The following is a 26733-nucleotide window of genomic DNA, read 5'->3' on the forward strand; positions in this document are numbered from 1 at the left end:
CCCCTTTTCAGGCTAGAGTTGTGGTGTTGCTCAGCAGCCCCCCAGTGAAAAGTGGGGCTGAAAGGCATTCAGCGTCACAAAGGTCAGGGCAGGACCGGCACTCAGGTTACAGGTGGGGAGCCCAGGTCAAACTCACCCACCTCTCCAAGTATGCCATTGAGGACTTAAGGGTTCCAAGGAGGTCAGATCAGAGCTGGTGTTGACCTTGCATCTTCCCACCCCACCCATAGTCCCTCCCCCCGACCACTGAACTCTGCTGTCTCGTAGAAACTTGGCCAGGCCCTCTGCCCCCTCTGGGACCTTAGCTGGGTCGTGTTCCTTCCTAGGCCTCAATTTACCCTCTTGGAATGAGGATAAGAAAGGTGGAATAGCCTCCTGGGTGCTTACCACCTCAGAGGGGCAGTTCGGGGTTTCTCCCTCCCTGTCTTCATTACCAAGGCAACTGAAGGGGGTGGGACCAAGGTGATGGGGAGATTAGCACAGAGCCCAGGGTTGGGGCAGGGGTTAGTAATCCCTGGTGTTGTTATGGCAACTGGGGAGCTGATAGGGAAGTGTAGGGTACCCATGGAAACAGGTTGGTTACTATGGGGACCCTGGAAGGAAATCCCAGTTTGCATAGTAACAGGACAAGGGGAGGCTTAAGTCCTGGAGATTGTTATGGAGACCAGGAGGTCCAACCCTTTCAAAACCCTCTCACCTGAGAGACTGACCCAGCCACCTGGGCACTCCGACCACTATCCTCAGTTGTCCCTGCCCCTGGCCCCATCTTCCGGCCTCATCCTACAGCTGGTGGTCCTTCAGGTCTGACCTCCAGTCCTCCTGACATAGCCAGAAGCCACCTTTGGTTTGACATTGCCTTTCCCCTCCTGATGCGGAGTGGGGAGGCCCCCAAGCCTGGGAGAGGCTATCCAGAACAGACCCTGCCCCACTGTGTCCCATTTCTGCCTGCATCTCCCCAGAGATGGGGAACTCACTACCACCTAGGCAGCTCTGACTGGTAGGAGTCACCCACCATTGAGCTACGTCTACTCTCCCTACCCCAGGGCCCACCAAAATATTCTGCTTCCACTGCCTAGAACAGCCAGCTGGGGAGTGGCCCAGGAGTGGCCTATGAGCCAAGGTCTGCCACTAACCTGTCATTCACAGAGGTGGGTGGGGAGGAGAAAGCCAAGGGCTTGGGAAGGTGAGAACACCTGGATTTGGGGGTGGAACGCCCTCTCTCCTTGCCTTTACCAAATGCTAGGTGGGTGTAGCTCAGCCTTTCCCATTAAGCAAAAAGGAGTGGTTTTCAAGAGGCAGCTGAGGCGGAAAGAGGCTCTCAAGGGTTAGAACTGGGACTGGACTCCAGAACCACTGATGACACTCAACCACTAAGGGCCCCTGGGCACCAGACAGGGGTGGGTCCTGGGAGAGGTGCTGGTCCTTGATGGGGTATTTAGGCAGAGCAAACATGGAGAGCAAAGCAGATGCAGGCTTGGGGGACATGGGGGAGGCAGTGAGTAGTGCCCTTGGGCTGGGGCATCCAATGGGTTTGAGGATGCCAAGGCTGGAGATGAGGTGGAGGCCCTGTCTCCCTGGCAGATAGCCCCCCACCCCCACCACAGCCATCTGCCCTCAAGTTTTCTGGGTTACCTCAGAATTCTGAGGAAGTGGCACTTCCATGCCAGGGACTGTTCAGGCCTAACCTGCTTTTCGGAGCCCCACCCCTCCTCCCCTCAGTGCTCTCTGAGTGCCCTCAGGGCTGGTTGGGTATGGGTGTAGGATCTCTGCAAGGATGGCTATGAGACCCTTCCCAGGGACACCAACAAGCCAACCCTAGTTCCCACAATCATCTCCCCTAATGCTGGGCCTGGACAGCACTTACTGGTGGGTCCAAGAGCCCTGAGGAGGGCATGGCATGTGTAGCTGCTCTTGATCTGCCCTCAGGGATGATGGGGTGGGGTCGGACCCGGCCTAGTCAGGTTGGGGGGAGGGCTGGGTCAGCCCTGCCAATGGCAAGTGAGGGAGGAGCCAGCACGGGCAGAGAGTGGCACAGGGAGCCTGAGCACCACAGCCACTCCTATCCTGCTCTGCACTCTGCATGCAGCAGGTTCATCATGCTCGAGGCCCCCTGCCCCTGCAGGGGCTCCTGTACTCCTCCACACTGCAGCCTCAAGCCACCAGGTCCAGGTCAGAGCTGGGCTGAGGCGTCCCAGGGAGAAGAGGTGAGACCCGTGGAGGTGGGACAGCCAGCTACCCTCATGCCCCCCCAGTGCTGTGCTTTACAGACCCCTCAGGCCCCCTCCAGAGCTCAGGACAGCTGCCTTGATTGCCCCACTCTTGAACCCAGCCCAGCTCAAACCTGCTGAAAGTTTGCAGGACTGGACTGGTTCGGGCTGTGGCTCTAGGGAAGGAAAGTGGGAGTGTGCAGAGTCTAAGGGACCCACCTAGGTCTAGGAGGGCTGGACCAAGGGGCTGGCCACCAGGCATGTAGGGTGGGAGGTTCCTGCGTAAGTATTGAAAGCCCAAGCCACAGAAGGCACTGGGGATGGGGTGGGCAGAGGCCCGGACAGGAGGCCTAAATCAGAGATAGGATGGGTGGAGAGGCTGGAAAAGCAGGCACGGGTTAGACTGGGGGCCTCGAATGCCACAATCGGCACCTGGGCCTTTATCCCCAGGTGAGGGTGGAGGAGAACATGGCCAGATTTGGGCTTTCAGATGTTCAGCTGAGCTATAGCAGGCAAAAATAAACTACATTTCGGGGAATTATGGGTGAGTTATGATTGTGACTTGAATGGGGATGGTTTTGGTGTAGAAGAGGAAAGGATGGAGTTGGGACATCCTTGAAAGTAGATAGGAGTCTGTTGGGTCACTGAGGCAGGGGTCAGAGGTCACATGGTCAGCTTGAACTTGCTGGTCAGCAGCCATGAGTGGTTCTGGCCTGAAAGAAATGTCTGGTCTTCAGTAGCTTCAAACGTGTAGTTGAAGCTGTGGTATTGGATGAGCCATCTCCGCTGTGGCCTCCATTTCTCCATCTGTAATGGGAGGGGCTCAGAAGAAAAAGTCCAGGAGTCCTGGCCAGCTCTGGCCTTTCAGGGTCTGAGCATTTTTTTTTCCTTGCTGGTTGGTGGGGAGGTGAGTTATGGACAGGTGAGCAGGAAGGCTGGTAGTGGCAGAGGGTGGAGAGGTTGACAAAGGTGACAGACATCTCAGTGGTGTCGACTGGCACCTTGGTGGTCCCATTTCCTCTCTGGGTTACCTGGGCCTCAGATCTGTGCCAAAATGCACATGAAAAAAAAACCCAGTCACGGGCTGGAGGACTGCTCTGCCCAGGTTTCTCATGTCTGCTGGGGTTGACCCCCTCCCCTGGGGCCCATTCAGGCCTGGCCCTGAGGTCTGGACCCATAGGAGGCAAAAATTAGCCATTCATCCAAAGGTAGTTCTGGACAGGGCTTCGAACTGATTTCTTCTGGTTCAAACTCCAGCTGAGAATTTGCATTTCTAACAAGTTCCCAGGAAGTTACACAGAAGAATCACTCAAGGACCTTGTTAAAATATGGATTCCGATTCAGTATATCTGGGGTGGAAACACAAATTCTCAGCAGGGAACTTGTTAGAAATGCAAAGTTCTCAGCAAGAGTTCAGACCCGACCGAAGCCCTGATTCTGGAGACCCTTGGGTGTGTGAGTTCATGGCACCTGGGGAGCAGCCTCATACCACCGGGTGCTGGCTGTGATGTGTTTCTTGCTGCTTCACCCTTCTCCAGCCTACACCCTGCCCCACCTCTCTGGCCCTGGGAAAGAAAGTTGCCCCTCTGGTGGGGTCTCTAGATGGCACCAACACGGCGTTTGGAAGCAAAGAGGGAGGAGTTCATGCGCAGGCCACGACCCACCCCCATGCCCTGGGAAGAAGGACTCAGGAGTTTGGGCTGATGAGGGCCAGGCTAGGACTTACTCAGCTCTGTGTATGTCCCTGAGCAAAGAGACAGACGGACAGTGCCCCCAGGTCGGACAGCTGCAGATGCCTGAACGAAAGGCACTATGGCAGCAGGGGTCAGAACCCGTCCCTAGATAGGCCCCACCCCTGATCTCCAGGCCCCGCCCTCCAGCGTGTACGATTGGTCTCTGGCCTGCAAGCCCCACCTTTCTTGCCATAGCCCCGCCCCTCCAAGTCCAGGCCACACCCCCGGTGCAGCCTCCTGCAGCCTCCCTTGCTGAGCCCTGGGTGCCCCAGCAGCCCCCCCACATCCCTGCGGTCTGCCGGGAGGAAGCGGCCCCCCGCCCCCACCATGACTCTGCGCTTCCTGCCTGGGCCCGGGGCGGGAGGGGACGTTTCCCGTTTGCACCAAAGCACCAAAGTTTCCCTGACGGTGCCCAGACTCGGGCTCAGTCACTGTCTCTCTTGCCCATGGAACCAGCTCTGGGGCCGGGGGTCCAGGTAACCGGCGAGGGTGGGCGGAGGTTCCTGGGGTGAGGCAGGGCGTTCTGCCGGGATGCCAGGCCTGTACGTGTACACGTGTGCGTGGAGGAACGTGCGTGTGCATGGGTCTGCCTCACCAGCGGTGCACATGCGTGCTGGGATGCGCAGTCAAGGAAGGTTTCCTGGAGGCTGCGGCTGCTGAACTGGGAGATGGTGCAGGCTAGGGCCGAACCCAAGACTTTGTGTAGGGCGTGGCTGGTGCGTGGGAGAACTAATTCAGCTCCAGCACCAGTGTCAGCCACAGCCACACCCCAGGCTGGTGCACACTTGGGCACCTCCCCTACCCATGTCAGGCCTTCCTGGGTCCCCAAGGGTTAGGGAGGTGGGCGTGGAGACTGAGAAGAGTGATGAGGGGCCTGGAATGAGTGGTCGTTATATCCTGAAATCCCCTGATGCTGACCTTCCAAGTTCCTGTCCTCCCTCCTCCCCCACCCACTCCTCACTCCCCGTCTCTCCCGGCCCTGTACCCTAATCCCTATCTGTTCCCTGTGCCACCCTCCATTCACTATCTGCCTCTGTCCTCTGCACCCCTTCTGCCCCTCACCACTGTTCCCGTAACTCCTTTGCCTGCAGAAGGACCTGGGCTACCTGCAGCAGTGGGTGAAGGCCTTTGTGGGTTCCTTTGAGAAGAGCATCTCACTGTCCTCGCTGGAGCCACACAGGTGAGGCTGGAGCTGCACAGAGAGCAGAGCCAGGGCAGGGAGATTGGGGGGTTCATGCCCCAGTGACCCACTCTCTGCAGGCCCGAGGAGGCAGGTGCTGAGATACCGCTACTGCCCCTGGATGCCCTGCATGTGCTGGCCAAGCAGCTGGACCAGGGGGACCTGGAGCAGGCCCTGCTGCTGCTCAAGCTCTTTATCATCCTCTGCAGGTGGGCCCCTGGTGTCCACAGGCGGGTGGGGGGCATGTGGAACCACAGGCCAGTGGGAATGGGAGGATGGCACAGCACTTTGACCTCTGCCACCATCACTCTTCCAGGAACCTAGAGAATGTAGAAGCAGGCTGGGGCCAGGTGCTGGTGCCCCGGGTGCTGGCACTGCTGACCGGGTTGGTGGCCGAGGTGAGGGGGCTCCACCTTGGGGTAGGGGGGGCAGGTGGTAGCCACAGCTAGGCTAACTCCCTCTCCACTCTCTCTCCCATGACTGACCACAGTTGAAGGGACCAGCACCATCGCAGGAGGACCATGGGCCCCGTCTGGAGAGTGTGGCCCTGCATGCTCTGCTCCTCTGTGAGGGACTCTTTGACCCCTACCAGACCTGGCGACGCCAGCACAGCGGGTGAGACCCAGCCCACTGGCAGGGGACAGGGAGGAGGCTGGAGAGAGCATGGCTGTGGGCGAAGGGCAAGGGCAAAGGTGTGGAGGTGGGCTGGGCCTGTGTGCCGGCCTGTGAGGGGAGGAGGACGGAGACAGGGAGAAGGGGTGAGCCCAGGCTGGTGGGTCATCAGTGCCTGGCCTCACCCACCCCTGCCCACCCTCATTACCTAGGGAAGTCATCAGCTCCAAGGAGAAGAGCAAATACAAGTTCCCTCCTGCTGTTCTGCCCCGTGAATTCAGCGCCTTCTTCCAAGGTCAGGCCCCGCCCCTGGCCCCAAACCTGGGCCCCTTCCTGCAGTTCCCTAACACTTGCAAGACCTGACCAGAGCAATGGTGGCTGCACACAGGGCTAGAGTCACAGGGATTTGAGTGAGCTCCCCAAGCCCAAGTACAGGGGCAGAGAGGAGGTTAAGGGCATGCCTGGGCAAAACGAATAATTCCTTTCCTCATCTGGAATGAGCGCCTCCCATCAGGTGGGAGGGGGTATCCTCCCTGTCCCTCTTGGGCAGCCTTGATTTCTCATCCACTTTTCTCCCATCTCCTGGATCCTTTCAGCACCTTGTGCCCCGCCTTGATCTGGACCATCTTAGAACTCCCTGTTCACTCCCTCTTCCCCTGTAGCCTCCACCCAGTTTTCACCCCTCCTCAGTACAATGTCTACACACGATGTCTCCACCTCCTGCCCCCTCAGTCCCACTTGATCTTGAGGAGTCGACCTCCAGGACATCTCTGACCACCTGTTCTCCCTGGTGACCCTCTTCTCCTAGGTCGCTGGAGGCATCTCCCCTCCTGGAACTGTTGGTCCCACTCCAGACACTTAGTAGCTCCAGGAGCAGCACAGAGACACTGAGACACTTCATATCCCAATGGGCCACCACCTTCCCACCTTCCCATAGTCATGCCTGCCCCCATCCAAGTGACATCCCGCCCTGAGCCCACCTCAAGTCTTGGTCCCACTTTGAGCTCCTGGCCTCCATTCTCCCCACAGCTTGTGTACTCTTTTTAAACTAGATTTTCTTACTCCCGCTTTAAATCCCTCGATGGTGGCCTGTTGCCCTCAGGATCAAATCCTTCTCCTCCCCACAGCCTTCCTCTCTAGCCCCACTTATTGCCTGCTCCCCAGCCATGTTTCCATCCTCTCCTCTCATTCCTAGAAAGCAACAAGCTCTCCCACTTCAGGGTCTTTGCCCAAACATTCCTTCTCCCTTCACAGACCTCACCTCAAAAGCCTTGTTCCCAGGGAGACACCCACCCATCCCACCTGAACCGAGCCACCCTTGCTCCTGATTCCCCCAGCAGCCCCCACGTGACCCAGGGTTGGTCCCTTCTGTTGTCCTGGTTTCAGTCCTGTCCAGCTTTGCTGGCACCAGGCCACGTGGCCCTCCCATATATGAATCTGTGAAAGCCCCTAGAAGTCCCCGGCGTGGGCGCAGGAGGGGGAGGGAGGCCATCTGCAAAGTAGATACAGCAGGGTCCCCACAGCAGGGCAGGGCGGGGAGGAGGGCAAGGGGGGGCTCCAACCGTCACAGGGGCAGAGGGAGCAGATTTGCATCTGAGAAACTAAACCCTGGGTCACTGTGGGGAAGCACAGGATGTGCTCACCCTGGGCCCCCCTTCCCACTTTGGGGCTTAAGGATCTGGGGAGCTGGCTAGCCCCTCAAGGCAAGACCACATCCCCCCGAGGCTCCCCAGAGAAGGGCCATGTCCCCCTCAGACTCCCCAGCGTAGCACCATGACTCCTTAGACCCCCGCACGGTGGGACCATGGCCCCTCAGACCTCCCAGGGTGGAGCCAGGTCTCTTCCTCAGATTGGGTCTCCCATCCCTAATATCTCTCGTCCCCCCACCTAGGGCACCCACTTCCTGTGCAGCCCCCTGGGTCCACACCCCAGCCACCTTGATGACATAGTCCTTCCCTGCCCTCCCCCCACCCAGAGAGCCTGCAGGATGCAGATCGTCTGCCTCCCATGCTGCTGCTGCGTCTCATCCACCTCTTTGGTGCCATCCTTGCAGGAGGGAAGGTAGGCTGGGATGTGAGCCTGTGGGGTAGAGGGCAGGCACCTCAGGCTCTCTCAGTTGGGTGAGTGCCGCGCTCCCACTGCCCCACTCTGTTCATGCCTGCAGGAGAATGGGCAGATGGCCGTGAGCGCTGGTTCTGTGCAGGGCCTGCTGGGTGTCGTGCGGCGTTGGGGCCGTGAGCCTGCCCAGGACCCCCGCCTAGTGCCACTGGCACTAGGGTCACTGGTGGGCACAGTACACGCCCTGCACACCAGCCGCGCACCCCCCCGTGGGCCAGAGCTTCGTGCCCTGCTTGAGGGTTACTTCCACATCCTTAATGCCGACTGGCCGACTGGTCCAAGCCCAGGCCCTGAGGAGACACTTGTCAGTCTGCGGGTCAGCATGCTTGGTGGGTGTGCACTCCTGGGCTGTTGGGGTGGGGGCACCGGGAGAAGCAGGCTCAAGTGAAGATGGAAAGGCTGGACTGGGCAGCCTGGGGAAGAAGGTTTTGGGCTGCCTGGAGGTGCTCGGGGGGCATTGGGCAGGACTGACCCTTGACCCCTCCACAGATGCCATCCCCATGATGCTGGCATGCAAGGACCGGCCAGTGCTGCAAGCCACCTTCCTCAGCAACAACTGCTTTGAACACCTCACTCGCCTTGTCCAGAACAGCAAGGTAGGCAGGGCCCAGGCAGAGAGTGGAGGGCACAGAGCCAGAGGCTGGGGAAGCATGCCTAGGTACCCAGCTGAGTGCACATGGGCTGGCCCCAGCTGTGAGTTCGTGGCCAGTGAGGTTACCTAGAGTTCAGTGGGAGGGCTGGGGCATAGATGAGGGCCTGTCTCCTAGTGCTTCTATAGGGGCTGAGCCTGGGGCTCAGGACGGCTGTGTCCCCTATGGGACAGGGTGGTGTGGAAGGATAGGAGTTGCCCTGGCACTTGTTTCCCTTTCCCCAGCCCAAGTACAGGGCCAGGAGGGCCCAGCTGCTTTTGGATGCATGGCCCATTCCCCGCACTCATCTGCCCGCTGACTCCATCTGTATGAGCAGGGCGTGGGTGGCTCAGCTTCCCTACTCTTCCCTAGTGTCTGGTGGGGCACTTGGCCTGGGGCTCAGGGCTCACACTTCCATCTGGGGCACAGCCCTGGCAGCTGCCCCCGTCCTGCTCTAACCCTACCCCTCCCCATCTCCCTCCTCTTCTCTCTCCTCTGCCCCCTCCACCCCGTGCCCCCCCCCCGCCACAGCTGTATGTGCAGGCCCAGGTGCCCCCTGAGGGGGACAGTGACCTGGCTACCCGGTTACTGACTGAGCCCGATGTCCAGAAGGTACCGCCCTGGGGCTGGCCAGCTCAGGCACCCACCTCCCTGGGGCACCCACCCCCTGCAGCTCCTTGCTGAGCCTTCCTTGCACTATAGCAGGGGGATGAGCAGATGTGGGTAAGGCCTGCTGTGGCCTAGCAATAGGGGGGTGGGTGTCCCATGCTGTCTCACCCTCCTTCCAAGTCCCCATCCTAGGGAACGTGGCACAAGGTGGTCTGTGCCCGCCTGATGCTCGTATTGGGAGCTGGGGTTTGGCTGCACCAGATTGGCAGGAACCTTCGAAACTTTTAACCACCTTTTCTCAGGTGGAAAAACTGGAAGCCCAGATACTCAGGAATTTGGCTGCAGTCTTCCACAGAGAAGGGTGTCTTTCTGTGGCTACTTGCACCTTAAGCAGGTCGCTGGGAGTCCCCTGTCCCCTTGGATGTGCTCCCTCCTCACCTTGCACTGGGGCTGTAGGAGGCTGTAGGGTGACAGTGTGGGGGCCCCACATGGGCACTGTCTCTCTGTGGTGGCTCAATTCCCCGGCCCTGACCTCCAGAGCCCTTGCCCTGGTCTTGTCTCCATGACAGCACCACATACCCACTGCACTTGACCATTTTCTGAGAGCCTGCATGTCTTTTCAGTCGTGTTCAAAGCAGGCAGGGGAGGGGCAACCCCACTCGCTCTTACAGATGAGGAAACTAAGGCCTGAAGGGAGGAAGAAGGTTACCTAAGGGCACTTGGAGAGTGGGGCCAAACTGGGACCGAAGGCTCCATGGGGCTAAAGCATGGCCCAGCACCTGCTGACAGACTCCCCAAGCTCTCGTGACCCCTCATTCTTCAGTGTGGGCCAGTGAGCAGCATGCCTTGCTGCCAGGCTCAGCCAGAGTGAGCCTCAGTGTCCCCACCTGGATCTAGGGAGCATGGGGCAGGGTAGACTCAAAGGTTTCGAAGGTTCTTCTGGTTCTAACATCCTGTGATTGATTATCCCTAAATCCCCTGATCCCTGTCAATCATCACGGGTGATGGGGCACTCGCTGGCCTGCCTGCACTGCACGTGTGTGTATACCTTGGTGGGGGGGGGGGAATGGGTGGGGACTGGGACCCATAAGCCCACCAGAAAGTGGTGGGGCAGGAGGGACCTGCAATCAGAGTGTTCTCTGTCCATCTGCCTTCTCGAGACCTTTCCCCAGCCTTGGTTTCTTCTCTGGCCCCTTTGTCAGAGTGGGCCTTGCGCAACTGCCTACAAAGGACCCTGGCCCAGGGTGAGGGTCACAGCAGTCAGGGTGAGGAGCAGAAGGCCTGGTGCCAAGACAGGGTTGCTGATCCACTCCTGCACTCCTGGTCCCCCAGCTCAGCTGCCTGCCTGGGGCCTGCATTCCTGTCTGTGTACCCCTTTTCCTGAAGGAAGCTGCCAGGAGCCACATCCTGGCCTTTCCTAACCGCCCCTCCCCACCCCAAGGTCCTGACCCAGGACACAGATGCCATTGCAGTCCACGTCATCCGGGTGCTGACCTGCATCATGAGCGGCTCCCCCTCAGCCAAGGTGAGAACACTGCGGTCTGGATGTGCTGGGGGCGGGTGGAAGTGAAGCTGACCTTATGTCCCTAGAACTGACCTGGTGGGGCTATGAACCCTGTTCCCTGAAGCAGAGCAAGTGACCATGCTGCCCTCTAGGGGGCAGCTCAGTCCACTAGGCGGGCATGCTCGCCAGTCAGTCCTGGGCATTGGGTAGCCTGGGTCAGGGCTGGGTGAGGGGACACTTGGGGGCTGAGCACTGTCTGCAGCCTTCTCAGGGGCCCCTGCTAGCACTGAGACTCAGAGGCAGAGCCTGGTGAAGGGTCCCCGAAAGACAAGACCCCCTCCAGGGTTCCACGCAGTGTAAGTTTGCCACGGGGCCCGCAGACAGTGGTACCCACCTGATGCTCACTCTTGCCCCCACAACCCTGCACAGGAGGTGTTTAAGGAGCGCATTGGCTACCCTCACCTGCAGGAGGTTCTGCAGAGCCACGGCCCCCCCACCCATCGGCTACTGCAAGAGCTGCTCAACATGGTGAGGGCGGGGCTGGGGGGCCAGGGTCCCCAGGGTGGCCACTCTCACTGTGGTAGGCACCAGGGCCCGCACAGAAGGGGAGCTGTCCACCTTAGGGGGCTGTGCTGACTGTGGCCAGTACCCAGTGTGACCCACGGCCCAACCACACGTGTCAGTCTCACTGGGGTGAGGACTCTGGGCCGTGTGGGGCCCTGGAAGCCGCTGCATCTTTCCAAGCCCCAGGGTCATCCTGGAGACATGCAGTTGGGGTTAAGCCGAGGCCTGGGGTGGGGGAGGTCAATAGTGCAGAGGGACTGTGGTTAGCAGTGACGGTCATCCATGTGCCCCTCTTTCCTGAGGCTCAAACACCAGCTGTGAGCGGGATGGGGTGGTGCTTTCTCATGCTGTAGGCAAGTAAACCGAGGCAGGAAGTCCCACTGTTGGCAGGGTGGCCTGTGCTGTGCCACAGTTGCCCAGGGACTGTCACATTCCCTCCACCCACAGGCTGTGGAGGGTGACCACAGCACATGCCCGCCGCCACCGATCCGCAATGAGCAGCCGGTGCTGGTGCTGATGCGGTGGCTGCCATCACTGCCTACAGCCGAGCTGCGGTTCTTCCTAGCACAGTGCCTCTGGTGGCTCTGCAACAGCTGCCCTGCCAGCCGTGCCACCTGCGTGCAGGCGGGCCTGGTGGGCTGCCTGCTGGAGACTCTCAGCACGGGGCACGCCCTGGGGGCCCGCTGCCAGGAGCAGCTGCTGGCACTTCTGCAAGCGCTGGGCAGTGTGTCACTGAGGCCCTTGGAGCTGCGTCGCCTGCTGCGGCCCCCACCAGGGCTGGACTCAGGGCCAGGTGGAGCTGAGGCCGAGAACGCCCGGCACGCGGGTGCCATCATCCGTGCGTTGTTAGGCATGGTCCGGCACCAGGGTCCCGCCCGTGCCCTACGCTACTTTGACCTCACGCCCAGCATGGCTGGCATCATGGTGCCCCCTATGCAGCGCTGGCCTGGACCTGGCTTCACCTTCCACGCCTGGCTTTGTCTGCACCCTACGGCTGCAGTGCCTGCCCCGGCCCCCACCCGGCCACTTCAGCGAAAGCAGCTGTACAGGTGAGTGACAGCCAGGGGCCAGGGGCATGGTGCCAGGGGAGCAGGAGAGCAAGCAGGCATAACTGGCTTGGTCTGCCCCTAGCTTCTTCACCAGCAGCGGCTCAGGGTTTGAGGCCTTCTTCACTGCGGCTGGGACGCTGGTGGTGGCCGTGTGCACCCGGAAGGAGTACTTGACCATGAGCCTGCCCGAGGTGTCTTTCGCCGACTCAGCCTGGGTGAGCCCCTCTTCTGCTCACGAGGCGCAGAGGCATGCGGGGGCGGGGTGCCGAGCCCCATCCCACAGCCTGATGGCACGGCCTCTGTTCTAGCACTGTGTGGCCATCGTCCACGTGCCCGGGCGCCGGCCCTTCGGCCAGAACCTGGTCCATGTCTACAAAGATGGCTCTCTGGTCAAGACAGCACCCCTTCGCTGCCCCTCCCTCAGTGAGGTGTGTCAGGCAGGGTTTGGGGGCCTGGGGGTTGGTGGGGAGACTTGGAGCAGGGTGGGGCCTGGAGTTCCTGTGTGTCTTCCCCCACAGAACTCAGACTTCAGGGTCCGAGGTCTGTGCAGCTGTGGGGTCCCTGGGAGGGACTGGATGCAGGTGGAGCCCCAGGCTTTGCTGTGCCCTAACCACTGCCCCGCTCCCGGTTCCGCAGCCCTTCTCCTCCTGCTGTATCGGCTCTGCTGGGCACCGCACCACAACCACCACCACGGGGCTGCCTGAGCCACCACTGCCTGCTGCCTTAGCTTACACTCACCCCTCGCTCACCCGCTCCCAGTCAGTCCCAGCCTCCACAGGGCTGGGCTGGGGGTCTGGGCTAGTGTCCCCCCTGCAGGAGGGCAGCATCAGCTCCACCCTGGCAGGCACACAGGACACTCGGTGGGGCAGCCCCACGTCCCTGGAGGGCGAGCTGGGGGCCGTGGCTATCTTCCATGAAGCCCTGCAGGCGGCGCCTCTGCGGGCCCTGTGCACCCTCGGTATGCAGCACCCTCCACCCTGCCCGCCCCAGTCCCTACTCCCAAGTGGTTGGGACTTGCAAGCCACCTGGGCCAGATACTAGGGTCCCAGGGAGGGGAAAGCGTCTCTGGAGGTCTGTCCTCCGGTCAGACAAAGAAGAGACAGGCTCTGGATGGGGTTTGGCCAGAGGCCCAGCCGGGTCTGAAGCCCCTGCCCACCCGCAGGGCCCAATGAGATGGCACCCTTCAAGCCCGAGGGTGAGCTGCATGAGCTCGCCACCAAGCTGCTCCTCCATTACTCACCACAGGTATGAGGGTGGAGGCGACTCCCATACCCCATCTGCCTGCCCCCTCCTCCACCTGCCCCTTCTGACCGGCTCGCACCCCTGCCCCCAGGCCTGCAAGAACAACATCTGCCTGGACCTGTCCCCTGGCCACGGGCTGGACGGTCGCCTGACAGGCCACAGGGTGGAGACCTGGGATGTAAAGGTGCCTGTGTGTGCATGTGTGTGCAAGGGGCACGTGTGTACAGGGCAGGCTGGGGAGTGGGGCTGTGCCCTGGGAGGGCTCCCTGGATCTGGGTTCCCAGGCTGGAGGGCCTGTGGGGCGGAGCAGGGCCCAAGTGGTGTGTGGCCAGAGCCTGGCTGGGAGCTGCCCTCTCACTGCTGCCCCCTGCCCCCAGGACGTGGTGAACTGCGTGGGGGGCATGGGTGCCCTGCTACCCTTGCTGGAGCGAGTGGCTATGCAGCCTCAAGAGGCCGAGGCGGGCCCAGCCGAAACACATGACCTCGTGGGGCCCGAGCTGACCTCTGGCCACAGCACCCAGGGCCTGCTTCTCCCACTGGGCAAGTCCTCAGGTAAGTGTCCCGGGCACCTGGACTGGGAAGGAGGGCACTCTCAGCATGATGGCAGGGAGGGGAGGACTGGCGTGCTTGAGGCGTCTGAGGCTGCTGGCAGGCCCTTGACAAACACTTGTCCCCCGCCTGGTGGCCAGCAGAGGAGCGGATGGAGAAGAATGCAGTGGCTGCCTTTCTGCTGATGCTGCGCAACTTCCTGCGGGGCCACGCCGTGAATCAGGAGAGCCTGGTGCAGTGCCAGGGGCCTGCCATCATTGGGGCCCTCCTGCGCAAGGTGGGGCCTGGTGGGGGAGGAGAGTGGGGTGCCCTGTGTGACCAACGGGACTGGGTGGGGGACAAAGAAGGGTGAACTTGATGTTCTGTCTGTCAGGATGAGGCTCCCGGCAGAGGGAGCATTTGAGCAGGGCCTTGAAAGGCTGTACGGGGTTTGTCTGAGAGGGTCTGGAGAGAGGGCATTCCCGGCAGAGGGAATAGCACAGGTAAAGTCAAGCCCCAGGGCAGGGCAGACGATGGGCACAGCAGGCTGAGGAGCTTGCAATTGGGAGGCAGCAGGGACCCACCAGGGGTTTGGAGCAGGACAGCCGTGGTCATGTGTTTGCCCATCTGCCTAGGCAGGGAAGGGTGGAAGCTGGGAGGCCTAGACAGCACGCAGGTGGGGCCCTGACATCTCACCCTGCTCTGTCTCCCACCCCAGGTCCCAAGCTGGGCAATGGACATGAACGTGCTCATGTCTAGCCAGCTGCTGATGGAGCAGGTGGCAGCCGAGGGCTGTGGGCCCCTCCTGTACCTTCTCTACCAGCATTTGCTCTTCAACTTTCACCTCTGGACCCTCAGCGACTTTGCTGTGCGCCTTGGTGGGTGAGGGCACGTGGGTGGGGGATGGTTGTAGGATGGGTGGTGGGGGTTCTGAAAGGTTATAACCCTGCCCTGGGCCTCTGAGGGAACATGACTGGCCCTGGGAGGTCTGAGGGGACATATCTACCCGGGGGGAGGGGCCTGCAGGCAGACAGCTCTGCCCTGGGCCTCTGAGGGAACACGGCCCAGTCTTGGGAGGTCTGACAGGGGCAAGGCCCTGCCCTGGGGGGCCTGAGGGAACCCAGCTCAGCCTGGGGGCCTGAGCCCTCTGCTGATGCCCACTCAGGCCACATCCAGTACATGTCCAGCATAGTCCGTGAGCACAGACAGAAGCTGCGGAGGAAGTACGGGGTCCAGTTCATCCTTGACGCCCTGCGCACCCATTACAGGTGAGGGTGGTGGGGCAGGTGGGCCATGGGGAGCTGACATAGTGGCCTCTGACCTTGGGGACAAGGTGTTTCCCCTCCGCAGCTCACCTGCCCGCTCTCCCTGTTCTCTCCCCTCTGTACCTTCTGCTGTCCTGGACCTGGGTGGGTGTGCCTGCTGGGACCGGCCTAGTCCACAGCGGGAGCACCCCCTTGTGGCTGATGACCTGCACACGGTGCAGACCTCACTCCTGGGCCTGGCTCGGGAGTTCCTGGCGCGGAGCTTCTCCACTGATGACATGCAGGTTGTGCTGAGCTTTCTGGCTGCCACCGGTGATGATGGCCAGGTAGGCTGAAGGTTGGGTGAGGGTGAGGGTAAGGGCCAGATTAGGGCTGGGGTGTGGGCCCCAACATGTGGTCCAGCCCAGTGTGAGACTTTGCATCCCCAGGTGGTAGGCACACTGGACCTGTTGCTGGCGCTGCTGCAGGGCTCACCAGCACAGGAGCCGCTGGCTGCCTTCCTGCTGGAGCCTGGGAACCTTGAGGTGCTGCTGGCACTGCTGGTGCGGCCAGAGTCACTGCCCCTGCTGCCCGACCGAGTCTGCAAGGTACACCCTGCCCACTCTTGGCCCTGGCATCCCATTTGCTGTGGCCCCTGCCTGGGCTCGGTGGGGGTGTGCCTCAGACCTGGGGCCAGCGGATGAAGCTGCCCTCTCAGGCCCCACTTGGAGCCACACACCTGTGTGATGACTTACCTTCCTACAGTAAGGATGCCCCCGCACCCCATAATATCCACACAGATCCTGCGCAGACTGCAGCAGAATGAACGCTTGCCCGAGCGGAGCCGCCAGCGACTCCGACTGCGGGAGTATGGCCTCCAGGGCCTTGTTGCTTGCCTGCCCGAGGGCACTGTTTCTCCGCAGCTCTGCCAGGGCTTCTACAAGCTGTTCTTGGGGGCAGGTACAATCTGGTTGGGGCCAAGAGGCAGGCTGGTGAAGGGTGACATGTATGAAGGAAACGGCAGGTAGGGATAGGGAAGGTGGTGGTCGAGGGGCCAGGGCTGAACTAGCAGGGGAGCACAGTGCCCCCACTGGGGTAAGTCCCTCAGGCCCCCTCTGCTGTCCTCCCAGATTGCCTGAACCTCTCAGATCTGATGGCCGTGGTACAGCTATCCCTCCAGGCTGACCTCAGCGTCCGCCTGGACATTTGTCGCCAGGTGAGTGTGGGAGGTGAACGCTTGGGGAGGGGTGGGAAGCTTCTACTCTCAGGACTTCGCTTTGTCTGCCTGTGTTAAAGGGTCTCTGGAGGCCGCCCCTGCAAAGACCCTAGGCTAAGGGTCTGGGGGCAGGCGGTCAAATGAGTCCCTCACCGCTGTGCTCTGACCCGGCAGCTCTTCCACCTCATCTACGAACAGCCAGACATAGTGCGGCTTCTGGCCCGCCAGGCTGGCTGGCAGGATGTGCTGACCCGGCTGTATATCCTGGAGGCCACCACGGCTGGTGCTCCCCCACCCTTTCCCCCAGAGCCACCCACCTCCCCCGAGCCAGCCCTGCACAAGCCACCCAATGAGTCACCTGCCGAGCCTTGCGACGTCTTCTTGCCCTCAGAGGCCCCCTGCCCTGACCCAGATGCCTTTTATCAGGCTCTCTCCCCCTTCTGCACGCACTTTGACCTGGGCCTAGAACGGGCCAGTGTGGGTTCCGGCAACACTGCCGGTGGCACCAGCAGCAATGGGACTCTGACTCCGGCCAGCCAGCCTGGTACACCCTCCCCACTAGATGGGCCCCGGCCCTTCCCTGCTGCCCCCGGCCGCCACAGCTCCAGCCTCTCCAATGTGCTGGAGGACGGCAGCCTCCTGGAGCCCGCCATTAGTGGGGATGACACCTCAAACACCAGCAGCCCTCAGGTGAGGCGGCACCACCCCTGCTGCAGGGTGCTACATAGCACCCAGGGGAGCACCTCTGGAATACAGGGCTGGCAGTGTAGCCTCTCCAAAGGTGGGGCCCTGTTCAACACCAGGGCTGCAGCTGCCAGTTGAGCCCAGTGCTGCCCCCTGTCACACTCATCTGCAGTTGTGTTCCCAAGTGGGGTCCCAGAACAGGATGGTCATGCCGGGCCAGTGTTGGGGTGCACGCCAGGCTTCCCGAGGGCCCCCAAGACAGCGTGTAGGGCAGAGACTATGCAGAGCCTAAGGGAAGCAGAGCAAGGTCCTGGCTTGGGCTCCTGGGCTTGGGGGAGGGTCTCTGCTCATTCTATGGGGTTCTTCCAGAGAATTCTGAGACAGTTCATAGGATGAGGACTGCAGGGTAATTTTGTGAACTGCCTCATCTCCCTCTGGGAGTCCACTGAGACCCCAGGATTCTCCCTTCAGTTCAGACAGTGGCTGAGGCCCCTACACCATTCTCCCAGGCCCTCAGTACTGGGCTGAATGCTTTGCCTCCTGCTGTCCCTACTAGGGAATGGGTAAAGGGTGCTGAGCAGGGATGGTGTGAGGGTTAGCCTGAGTCCCTCCCTCCCCAGCCCAGAGCCCACACCCCCTGACCTGTGCCCACAGCAAACCCCTGAGGAGGAGTTGTGCAACCTGCTCACCAACGTGCTGTTCTCAGTGACGTGGCGGGGCGTGGAAGGCAGTGATGAGGCTGCCTGGCGGGAGCGGGGCCAGGTCTTCTCGGTACTCACCCAGCTCGGGGCCTCAGCCACACTTGTACGCCCACCAGACTGCATCAAGCGCAGGTGAGAGGTCAATTCGGGAGGGCTAGGGGCCTAGGGAAGCCTGGGGGCAAAGGAGGGCAGTTAGGTAGACACCTTGAGTCCCTTGCCCACCTGCAGCCTCCTGGAGATGATGCTGGAGTCAGCTCTGACCGACATCAAGGAGGCCTCGACTGGGGTCCTGGCGAGTCTCACCCAGCAGGCGCTTTGGCTGCTGCGCCTGCTGCAGGACTTCCTGTGTGCTGAGGGCCATGGAAACCAGGAGCTGTGGAGTGAGAAGGTGGGGCGGCTCAGAGCAGTTAGCCGCATAAGCACCCATGTTCTGGAACATCTGCATCCTTGGGGTGGGGAGATGGATGAGTACATGCATGCCTCTGACACGGGTGCCTCAGTGTCAGAGTGCTGGGCTGAGGTGAATGCTTGTGGACACGGCTGTCTGTGAGCATGAACTTGTCTGTGTGTGCAAACCATCCTTGCCCTACCTGTCCCCCAGCCCAAACCTACCCTTGGCTCCCTCCTGGTGGGCTTCCAGCCTTGCCTGGTGACATGTGCTGGAAATATGTTGTACGCGGCAGCTTTTGGAAGGTGTGTGCAGCCTACTTGATCGCCTGGGGGCCTGGCTGCACCTGGCCGACGGCACAGCAGATCTCCGGGAAATGGCACAGATCGGCCTGCGCCTGGTGCTTGGCTACATACTGCTGGAGGACCCGCAGGTGAGCATGTTGTTGGGGGAGGTTAGGGAGGATAGGGGCAAGGAGTGGGTGACAGGTGTACGGAGCTCCAGGAGAGGCTGGGCTGCCTCCACACCCCTCCTTTTCCCACAGCTGCATGCCCAGGCCTACGTGAAGCTGCACGCGCTGCTGCAGACCACAGTGCCAATGCGTCGCGAGGAGGCCTGCTACGTGCTCTCTAAGCTGGAGGCGGCACTGGCGAGGGCACTGAACTCCTCCTCTGAGACAGCCACCGGGGACGCGGGACCCCCAAATCCCACTGCTACAGCTTCAGAGCGCTGCTCATGGCTGGTTCCACTGGTGCGCACGCTGCTGGACCGTGCCTATGGGCCACTGGGGCTGCAGTGGGGGCTGCCCTCCCTGCCGCCAACCAATGGCAGCCCCACCTTCTTTGAGGACTTCCAGGCCTTTTGTGCTACACCTGAATGGCGTCTCTTCATTGACAAGCAGGTGCCCAGAGGTGGGGGCCGGGGAAGAGAAAAGGGAGGTGGGAGCCCCCCTTGAACACCTGTCTCTTCTCCCTGCCCAATCCTCCAGGTACAGCCCACCATGTCGCAGTTCGAAATGGACACGTACGCTAAGAGCCACGACCTCATGTCAGGCTTCTGGAATGCCTGCTACGACACACTCATGAGCAGTGGGCAGCGGCACCGACGCGAGCGCACCCACAGCCGCCAGGCCTTCCAGGTTTGTGGCCTGGGGTGGGGGGTGGGGAGTAGCGGATGGGGGCCTGCCCCACACACGTGCCCAGCAGAGGAGGCTGACGGGACAGAGTGGAGAAATGGCCTGAACAGGCAGCAGCCAGCAGGACTGACCCGCCCCCTCTCCCTCTTATCCCCCAGGAGCTGGTGCTAGAACCCACACAGAGGCGCACCCGCCTGGAGGGGCTGCGCTACGCAGCTGCGGTGAAGCAGCAGGCGGCCCAGCACTCCACTGCCTTGCTGCACTGGGGAGCGCTGTGGCGCCAGCTCTCTAGCCCCTGCGGGGCCTGGGCACTGAGGTGGGCTGGCCTCAGGGCAGAGTCAAGGTGGAGGGGTGGGGCTTTGTAGGTAGGGATGGGACCTGGAGAGCCAGGCTGCAATTGCAGTGGGGCCTGGGTGGGTCACTGAGGGCCGGAAGGGATAAAGAGTCTACAGCCTTCTACCCTCCCATGACCACCACTGGGTACATACCTGCAGGAACCCTCCCACTCCCCGCTGGAAGCTGTCCAGTGCTGAGACATACTCCCGCATGCGTCTGAAGCTGGTTCCCAACCATCACTTCGATCCTCACCTGGAAGCCAGTGCCCTTCGTGACAACCTGGGTGAGGGGCTGTGCTAAGCTGGTTCCACTCAACCTCTATGCCCCTCCTGCTGAACTCTGGCTGAGTGCCCTTTTCCCCACTGCAGGGGAGGCCCCCCTGACACTCACCGAGGAGGCCTCGCTGCCTCTGGCAGTGACCAAGGAGGCCAAAGTCAGCACCCCACCCGAGGAGCTGCAGGAAGACCAGCTAGGCGAGGACGAAATGGCCGCGCTGGAGACAGCGTGAGTGGGGCTGGGAGCTAGCCTGCAGCACCTGGAGAGGTCTGACTGGGGAGTGGACAAGGGTCTGCAGTTCAGATCTCTGCTCCAGTGCATGGTACCTGCTGTGGGATTGACTCCCCTAGTCTGTTTCTCCTACTGCCGGGCTCAGCACCCTGAAGGGACTGACCAAAATGAGGTGGGGGAGTTTGGGAGAGTCTTCTAGCTGGGTTGATGGTTGCTCTTTGGCTAGGCACGTAAGAGAGGACGGAGAAACAGACTGGAGGGGCAATGGGTAGGGGCTGGGCTGGGGAAGTAGGGGAGGGGCAAGATGTTCAGAGGTTGGGGAAGGGAGGGTGGGACCAGGGGCAGTGGGTGCTGGGCCCTGGGCAGCTCTTCCTAAAGACACGAATGTGTATACCTCATGCCTGGATGGTGCTCAGGGAGTGTGGCTCTTGGGTGTGCAGGGTGGGGATCCCAGAGCCTAGAGCCTGAGGTGGGCGCTGGCCCCTAGGATGAAGGCTGCGGAACTGGATGAGCAGCGCGAGAAGCTGGTGCTGTCGGCCGAGTGCCAGCTGGTCACGGTGGTGGCTGTAGTCCCAGGGCTGCTGGAGGTGACCACACAGCACGTGTACTTCTACGATGGCAGCTCCGAGCGTGTGGAAACCGAGGAGGGTGCGGCCTGGTGGAGCGAGTTGGGGGGATGGCAGGGGTCTGGGACGAGTGACTCCCACACCCACCACTTGTCCCCATAGGTATCGGTCATGACTTCCGGCGCCCACTGGCCCAGCTGCGGGAGGTCCACCTGCGGCGTTTCAACCTGCGCCGCTCAGCGCTTGAGCTCTTCTTCATCGATCAGGCCAACTACTTCCTCAACTTTCCTCGCAAGGTGGGTGGGACCCCAGCCTCATCCGCTCACCAGGCCCTGAGCCTGCCCAACTGCAGCTTAGCCCCAACCCTGCCCCATCCCACCCTACCGCACACCCAGGTACGGAACCAAGTATACTCATGCCTCCTGCGTCTACGGCCACCCACCCAAGGCTACCTAGGCAGCCGCTCGCCCCAGGAGATGCTACGCGCCTCAGGCCTTACCCAGGTGATAGCCCAGGGTGTGAGGTGGTAGGGGGCTGTGAGGTCAGGACCCTGAGGAGGGGAAATGCTGGACGGCCCAGCTGGCTCACCTCTTGCCTGCCCCTGCCCCCCAGAAATGGGTACAGCGTGAGATATCCAACTTCGAGTACTTGATGCAACTCAACACCATTGCGGGGCGGACCTACAATGACCTGTCTCAGTACCCTGTGGTGAGGGCCCCCCCACCCACACACCTCCACCCTGTTTCTCTGGTCCATCAGCCTTTGGTTCACCCAAGTGTAGGTACCTGCCAGTGGGCCATGCCATGAGCTTGGTCCTGGGTTGGGCGTGCAGTGCTGATTGAGACCTGGCCTCTGTTCCCTGCCACAGATCCCCAGACCCTCCCTGCCCCTATTCCCCTCCCCACCAGGCCTCTGTTCTCCCCGAAGGAATCCTGTCCCAAGAGAGTCTATTCCTCTCCCCCGTGGCCAGTCCAACTGGTACTCCCCCACTTGTGGGCTCTGTGCCCGTCTCCCTGTGGGTGAGGGCAAGGCAGGGTGGGCAGGTAGGCCGACAGGGCCCTCATGCAGCACCTGCCCCGGTGGGCGGCCAGTTCCCCTGGGTCCTGCAGGATTACGTGTCCCCAACCCTGGACCTCAACAACCCGGCTGTCTTCCGGGACCTGTCCAAGCCCATCGGTGTGGTGAACCCCAAGCATGCCCAGCTCGTGAGGGAGAAGTGAGCGCGTGGGCAGGGCCGGGCTCAGGGGGGTGGGGCCGGGTGAGGGGTGAGCTTCTGCCAACTTCCCCCACTCTGAATCTATGGCCCCAGGTACGAGAGCTTTGAGGACCCAGCGGGCACCATTGACAAGTTCCACTATGGGACCCACTACTCCAACGCAGCAGGCGTGATGCACTACCTCATCCGCACAGAGCCCTTCACTTCCCTGCACGTCCAGCTGCAGAGTGGCCGGTATGGCGGGGGGTGAGGTGGACAGCGATGAGCGATGGGCCAATGAGGGGCAGGCAGGTCCTCCAGACATCCTGGGCCTGCCTCTGGCTCCTTTCCCCCAGCTACACCGCTCCCTCCTTGTCCTCGTTCTCCCACCTCACCTTGGCCCGTGCCCCTCCCCAGCTTTGACTGCTCTGACCGGCAGTTCCACTCGGTGGCAGCTGCCTGGCAGACCCGCCTGGAGAGCCCCGCCGATGTGAAGGAGCTCATCCCAGAGTTCTTCTACTTCCCTGACTTCCTGGAGAACCAGAATGGTAAGAGTGAGGTGCTGGCAGCAACAGTGGGGGGCATGGAGATGGAGGGCACAGGCTGGGGTGGCCAGGAATCGGGTAAGATGGTGCAGGGGTATAGCTGACCTGGCCCCTGTGCTAGGATTTGACCTGGGCTGCCTCCAGACGAGCAACGAGAAGGTGGGTGATGTGGTGCTGCCACCATGGGCCAACTCTCCTGAGGACTTCATCCAGCAGCACCGCCGGGCTCTGGTGAGGAGGTGACCACACAGACTGGTGGGCAGCCAGGAGCAAGGGGTCAGGGTATGCCTCAGCCATCCCTCGACTGACTGCCCCTTCCCTGACTCCAGGAGTCGGAGTATGTGTCTGCCCACCTGCACGAGTGGATCGATCTCATCTTTGGCTACAAACAGCGGGGGCCTGCAGCTGAGGAAGCCCTCAATGTCTTCTATTACTGCACCTATGAAGGTGGGTGGTGCCCTGGACGCAATGGAGGCTGAGGACAGGTGAGGAGGGGTGAAAGCAGACAGCACAGAAGAAAGCCTGACTACTCTGCCTGCCTGCTCAGGAGCTGTGGACCTGGACCATGTGGCGGATGAGCGGGAACGGAAGGCTCTGGAGGGCATTATCAGCAACTTTGGGCAGACCCCTTGTCAGCTGCTGAAGGTAAGACCTGGTTGGAGAATGCCTATATGTCAGGGATGCCCATGTTAGGATGCTGACTGGGTACTCACCCACAGGAGCCACATCCAGCCCGGCTCTCAGCTGAGGAAGCAGCCCACCGCCTTGCACGTCTGGACACTAACTCCCCTAGCATCTTCCAGCACCTGCATGAGCTCAAGGCCTTCTTTGCAGAGGTGAGAGGAAGGCAGGGCCTCAATTTCCACTCTGTGGGCAGCTGGGAAGTCTAAATCAAAGTCACTGGTTGTAAGGTACCTTGGGCAAAAAACTAAACATGAAAGGAGTATGGGAGGGGGTGTTCTCTTCCTGAGGGCTATGGCAAGGTGTTGACCCACCTAACCACCTTCTGAAAGCCTTAGGAAGAATAGGAGGGAGAGATCTAGCCTGGGACACCCTACCTCACATTCCTGCCTGCACCCCAGAATGTTGCCCCCAGCCTTACTGGTTTCTAGGCTGCCCTAACACAGTCGGCCACCACTTGTCAGTTTGTCTTACCGTGATGGCTTGCGTGTTGCTGTGACGCTGGATGCTATGCCACTGGTATTTCAAACACCAGCAGGGTCGTCCATGGTGGACAGGTTTCAGTGGACCTTCCAGACTAAGACAGACTACGAAGAAGGATCTGGAAATCTACTTCTAAAAAAATCAGCCAGTGAAAACCTTATGAATAGCAGCGGAACATTGTCTGATACAGTGCCGGAAATGAGCCCCTCAGGGTGGAAGGCACTCAAAATGTGACTGGGGAAGAGCTGCCTTCTCAAAGTAGAATCGACCTTAATGACATAGATGGAGTCAAGCTTTCGGGACCTTTACTTGCTGATGTGGCGTGACTCAAAATGACAAGAAACAGCTGCAAACATCCATTAACAATCAGAATGTGGAATGTATGAAGTATAAATCTAGGAAAATTGGAAGTTGTCAAAAATTAAATGGAATGCATAAATATCAAAATTCTACACATTAGTGAGCTGAAATGGACTAGTACTGGCAGTTCTGAATCAGACAATCATAGGGTCTACTATGCCAGGAATGACAAATTGCAGAGGAACGGTGTTGCATTCATCATCATAAAGAACATTTCATGATCTATCCTGAAGTACAGCACTGTCAGTGATAGGACAGTATCCATACGACTACAAGGAAAACCAACTAATACAACTATTATTCAAATTTACACACCAACCACTAATGCCAAAGATGAAGAAATTGAAGATTTTTACCAACTTCTGCAGTCTGAAATAGATCAAACATGCAGTCAAGATGCATTGATAATTACTGGTGATTGGAATGTGAAAGTTGGAAACAAAGAAGAAGGATCCTAGTTGGGAAATATGGCCTTGGTGATAGAAACGATGCAGGAGATCGCATGATAGGATTTTGTAAGACCAACAACTTATTCATTGCAAATACCTTTTTTCAACAACACAAATGGTGACTATACGCGTGGACCTTGCCAGATGGAATACATAGGAATCAAATCAACTACATCTGTGAGAAGAGATGTTGGAGAAGTTTAATATCATCAGTCAGAACAAGGCCAGGGGCCAACTGCGGAACAGACCATCAATTGCTTGTATGCAAGTTCAGGTTGAAGCTAAAGAAAATTTAAAATAAGTCCACGAGAGCCAAAGTACAACCTTAAGTATATCCTACCTGAATTTAGAAACCATCTCAAGAATAGATTTGACACATTGAACACTAATGATCGAAGATCAGACCACACATTATACGTGAAGAAAGCAAAAGGTCATGAAAAAGACAGGAAAGAGAGAAAAGACCAAAATGGTTGCCAGAAGAGACTGAAACTTGCTCTTGAACGTAGAGTAGCTAAAGCGAATGGAAGAAATGATGAAGTAAAAGAGCTGAACAGAAGATTTCAAAGGGCAGCTCAAAAAGACGGTTAGAAACCAAAAGGGAAGAACACACTCGGTATTTCTAAAGCTGAAAGAACTGAAGAAAAAATTCAGGCCTCGAGTTGCAATATTGAAGGATTCTATGGGCAAAATATTGAACGATGCAGGAAGCATCAAAAGAAGATGGAAGGAATACACACAGTCACTGTACCAAAAGGATTTGATCAACGTTCAACCATTTGAGGACGTAGCATATGATCAAGAACCGATGGTACTGAAGGAAGATGTCCAAGCTGCACTGAAGACATTGGTGAAAAACACGCCTTCAGGAATTGACAGAATACCAATTGAGATGTTTCAGCAAACAGATGCAATGCTGGAAGTGCTCGCTTGTCTATGCCAAGAAATTTGGAAGACAGCTACCTGGCCAACGAACTGGGAGAAATCCATATTTGTGGCCATTCCAAAGAAAGGTGATCCATCAGAATGTGGAAATTATTGAACAATATCATTAATATTACATGTAAGTAAAATTTTGCTGAAAATAATTCAAAAACGGTTGCAGCAGTACAGGGACAAAGAACTGTCAGAAATTCAAGCCAGGTTCAGAAGAGGATGTGGAATGAAGGATATCACTGCTGATGTCAGGTGGATCTTGGCTGAAAGCAGAGAATACCAGAAAGTTGTTTATTGACTATGCAAAGGCATTCAACTGTGTGGATCACAAGAATGGGAATTCCAGAACACTTAACTGTGCTCATGAGGAACCTGTACTTAGACCAAGAGGCAGTCGTTCAAACATAAAAGGATACTGCATGGTTTAAAATCAGAAAAAGTGTGTGTCAGGGTTGTATCCTTTCACCATACTTAGTCAATCTGTATGCTGAGCAAATAATCTGAGAAGCTGGACTATATGAAGAAGAACGGGGCATCAGGATTGAAGGAAGACTTATTAACAACCTGTGATATGCAGATGACACAACCTTGCTTGCTGAAAGTGAAGAGGACTTGAAGCACTTACTGACAAAGATCACACTACAGCCTTCAGTATGATTTACACCTCAACATACAGAAAACAAAACTCTTCACAACTGGACCAATAAGCAACATCTTGATAACTGGAGAAAATATTGAAGTCGTCAAGAATTTCATTTTACTTGGATCCATGATCAACACCATGGAAGCAGCAGTCAAGAAATCAAATGACATACTGCATCGAGCAAATCTGCGCAAAAGACCTCTTTAAAGTGTTAAAAAGCAAAGATGTCACTTTGAAGACCAAGGAGCGCCTGACACAAGCCACGTTATTTTCAGTGACCTCACATGCATGGGAAAGCTGGACAATGAATACGGAACACCGAAGAATTGCTGCCTTTGAATTATGGTGCTGGTGAAGAATATTGAATATACTATGGACTTCCAGAAGAAAGAACAAATCTATCTTGGAAGAAGTACAACCAGAATGCTCTTTAGAAGTGAGGATGGTGAGACTTTGTTTCACATACTTTGGACATGTTATCAGGAGGGACCCGTCCCTGGAGAAGGACATCATGCTTGGTAAAGTAGAGGGTCAGCGAAAAAGAGGAAGACACTCAACGAGATGGATCGACACAGTAGCTGCAAGAATGGGCTCAAACATAGCAACAACTGTGAGGATGGCACAGTGTTTAGGTCTGTTGTACATAGGGTCACTATGAGTTAGCATTGACTAGACAGCACCTAACAACA

The 26733-nt window shown here is 58.8% G+C and overlaps 1 protein-coding gene across 2 annotated transcripts in view; it reads left to right on the forward strand.

Annotated features, from left to right (window-relative positions):
* NBEAL2 (neurobeachin like 2) overlaps window positions 1-26733 on the forward strand; it is a 32639-nt gene that overhangs the window by 3038 nt on the left and 2868 nt on the right. Inside the window, exons 2-45 of one of the 2 annotated variants that reach the window (XM_023726394.1) lie at window positions 5032-5120; window positions 5201-5329; window positions 5437-5518; window positions 5611-5735; window positions 5945-6027; window positions 7708-7793; window positions 7897-8179; window positions 8340-8446; window positions 9011-9091; window positions 10530-10613; window positions 11022-11120; window positions 11604-12205; window positions 12288-12420; window positions 12514-12633; window positions 12842-13163; window positions 13368-13450; window positions 13539-13631; window positions 13825-13999; window positions 14137-14273; window positions 14694-14853; window positions 15141-15243; window positions 15413-15566; window positions 15669-15827; window positions 16020-16179; window positions 16350-16435; window positions 16610-17125; window positions 17774-17952; window positions 18049-18208; window positions 18504-18641; window positions 18753-19109; window positions 19197-19346; window positions 19502-19659; window positions 19838-19962; window positions 20048-20183; window positions 20674-20834; window positions 20915-21255; window positions 21365-21460; window positions 21844-21968; window positions 22062-22202; window positions 22365-22495; window positions 22614-22723; window positions 22822-22939; window positions 23040-23137; window positions 23212-23328. In XM_023726394.1, coding sequence (XP_023582162.1) covers window positions 5032-5120; window positions 5201-5329; window positions 5437-5518; window positions 5611-5735; window positions 5945-6027; window positions 7708-7793; window positions 7897-8179; window positions 8340-8446; window positions 9011-9091; window positions 10530-10613; window positions 11022-11120; window positions 11604-12205; window positions 12288-12420; window positions 12514-12633; window positions 12842-13163; window positions 13368-13450; window positions 13539-13631; window positions 13825-13999; window positions 14137-14273; window positions 14694-14853; window positions 15141-15243; window positions 15413-15566; window positions 15669-15827; window positions 16020-16179; window positions 16350-16435; window positions 16610-17125; window positions 17774-17952; window positions 18049-18208; window positions 18504-18641; window positions 18753-19109; window positions 19197-19346; window positions 19502-19659; window positions 19838-19962; window positions 20048-20183; window positions 20674-20834; window positions 20915-21255; window positions 21365-21460; window positions 21844-21968; window positions 22062-22202; window positions 22365-22495; window positions 22614-22723; window positions 22822-22939; window positions 23040-23137; window positions 23212-23328 — 7092 coding nt within the window. The remainder of the gene's footprint in view (window positions 1-5031; window positions 5121-5200; window positions 5330-5436; window positions 5519-5610; window positions 5736-5944; window positions 6028-7707; window positions 7794-7896; window positions 8180-8339; window positions 8447-9010; window positions 9092-10529; window positions 10614-11021; window positions 11121-11603; window positions 12206-12287; window positions 12421-12513; window positions 12634-12841; window positions 13164-13367; window positions 13451-13538; window positions 13632-13824; window positions 14000-14136; window positions 14274-14693; window positions 14854-15140; window positions 15244-15412; window positions 15567-15668; window positions 15828-16019; window positions 16180-16349; window positions 16436-16609; window positions 17126-17773; window positions 17953-18048; window positions 18209-18503; window positions 18642-18752; window positions 19110-19196; window positions 19347-19501; window positions 19660-19837; window positions 19963-20047; window positions 20184-20673; window positions 20835-20914; window positions 21256-21364; window positions 21461-21843; window positions 21969-22061; window positions 22203-22364; window positions 22496-22613; window positions 22724-22821; window positions 22940-23039; window positions 23138-23211; window positions 23329-26733) is intronic. The other variant, XM_004368465.3, reaches the window with a different exon arrangement.

This window comes from Trichechus manatus, unplaced genomic scaffold, assembly GCF_000243295.1.
Source record: "Trichechus manatus latirostris isolate Lorelei unplaced genomic scaffold, TriManLat1.0 scaffold00001, whole genome shotgun sequence".
In the NCBI taxonomy this organism is placed as follows: domain Eukaryota; kingdom Metazoa; phylum Chordata; class Mammalia; order Sirenia; family Trichechidae; genus Trichechus; species Trichechus manatus.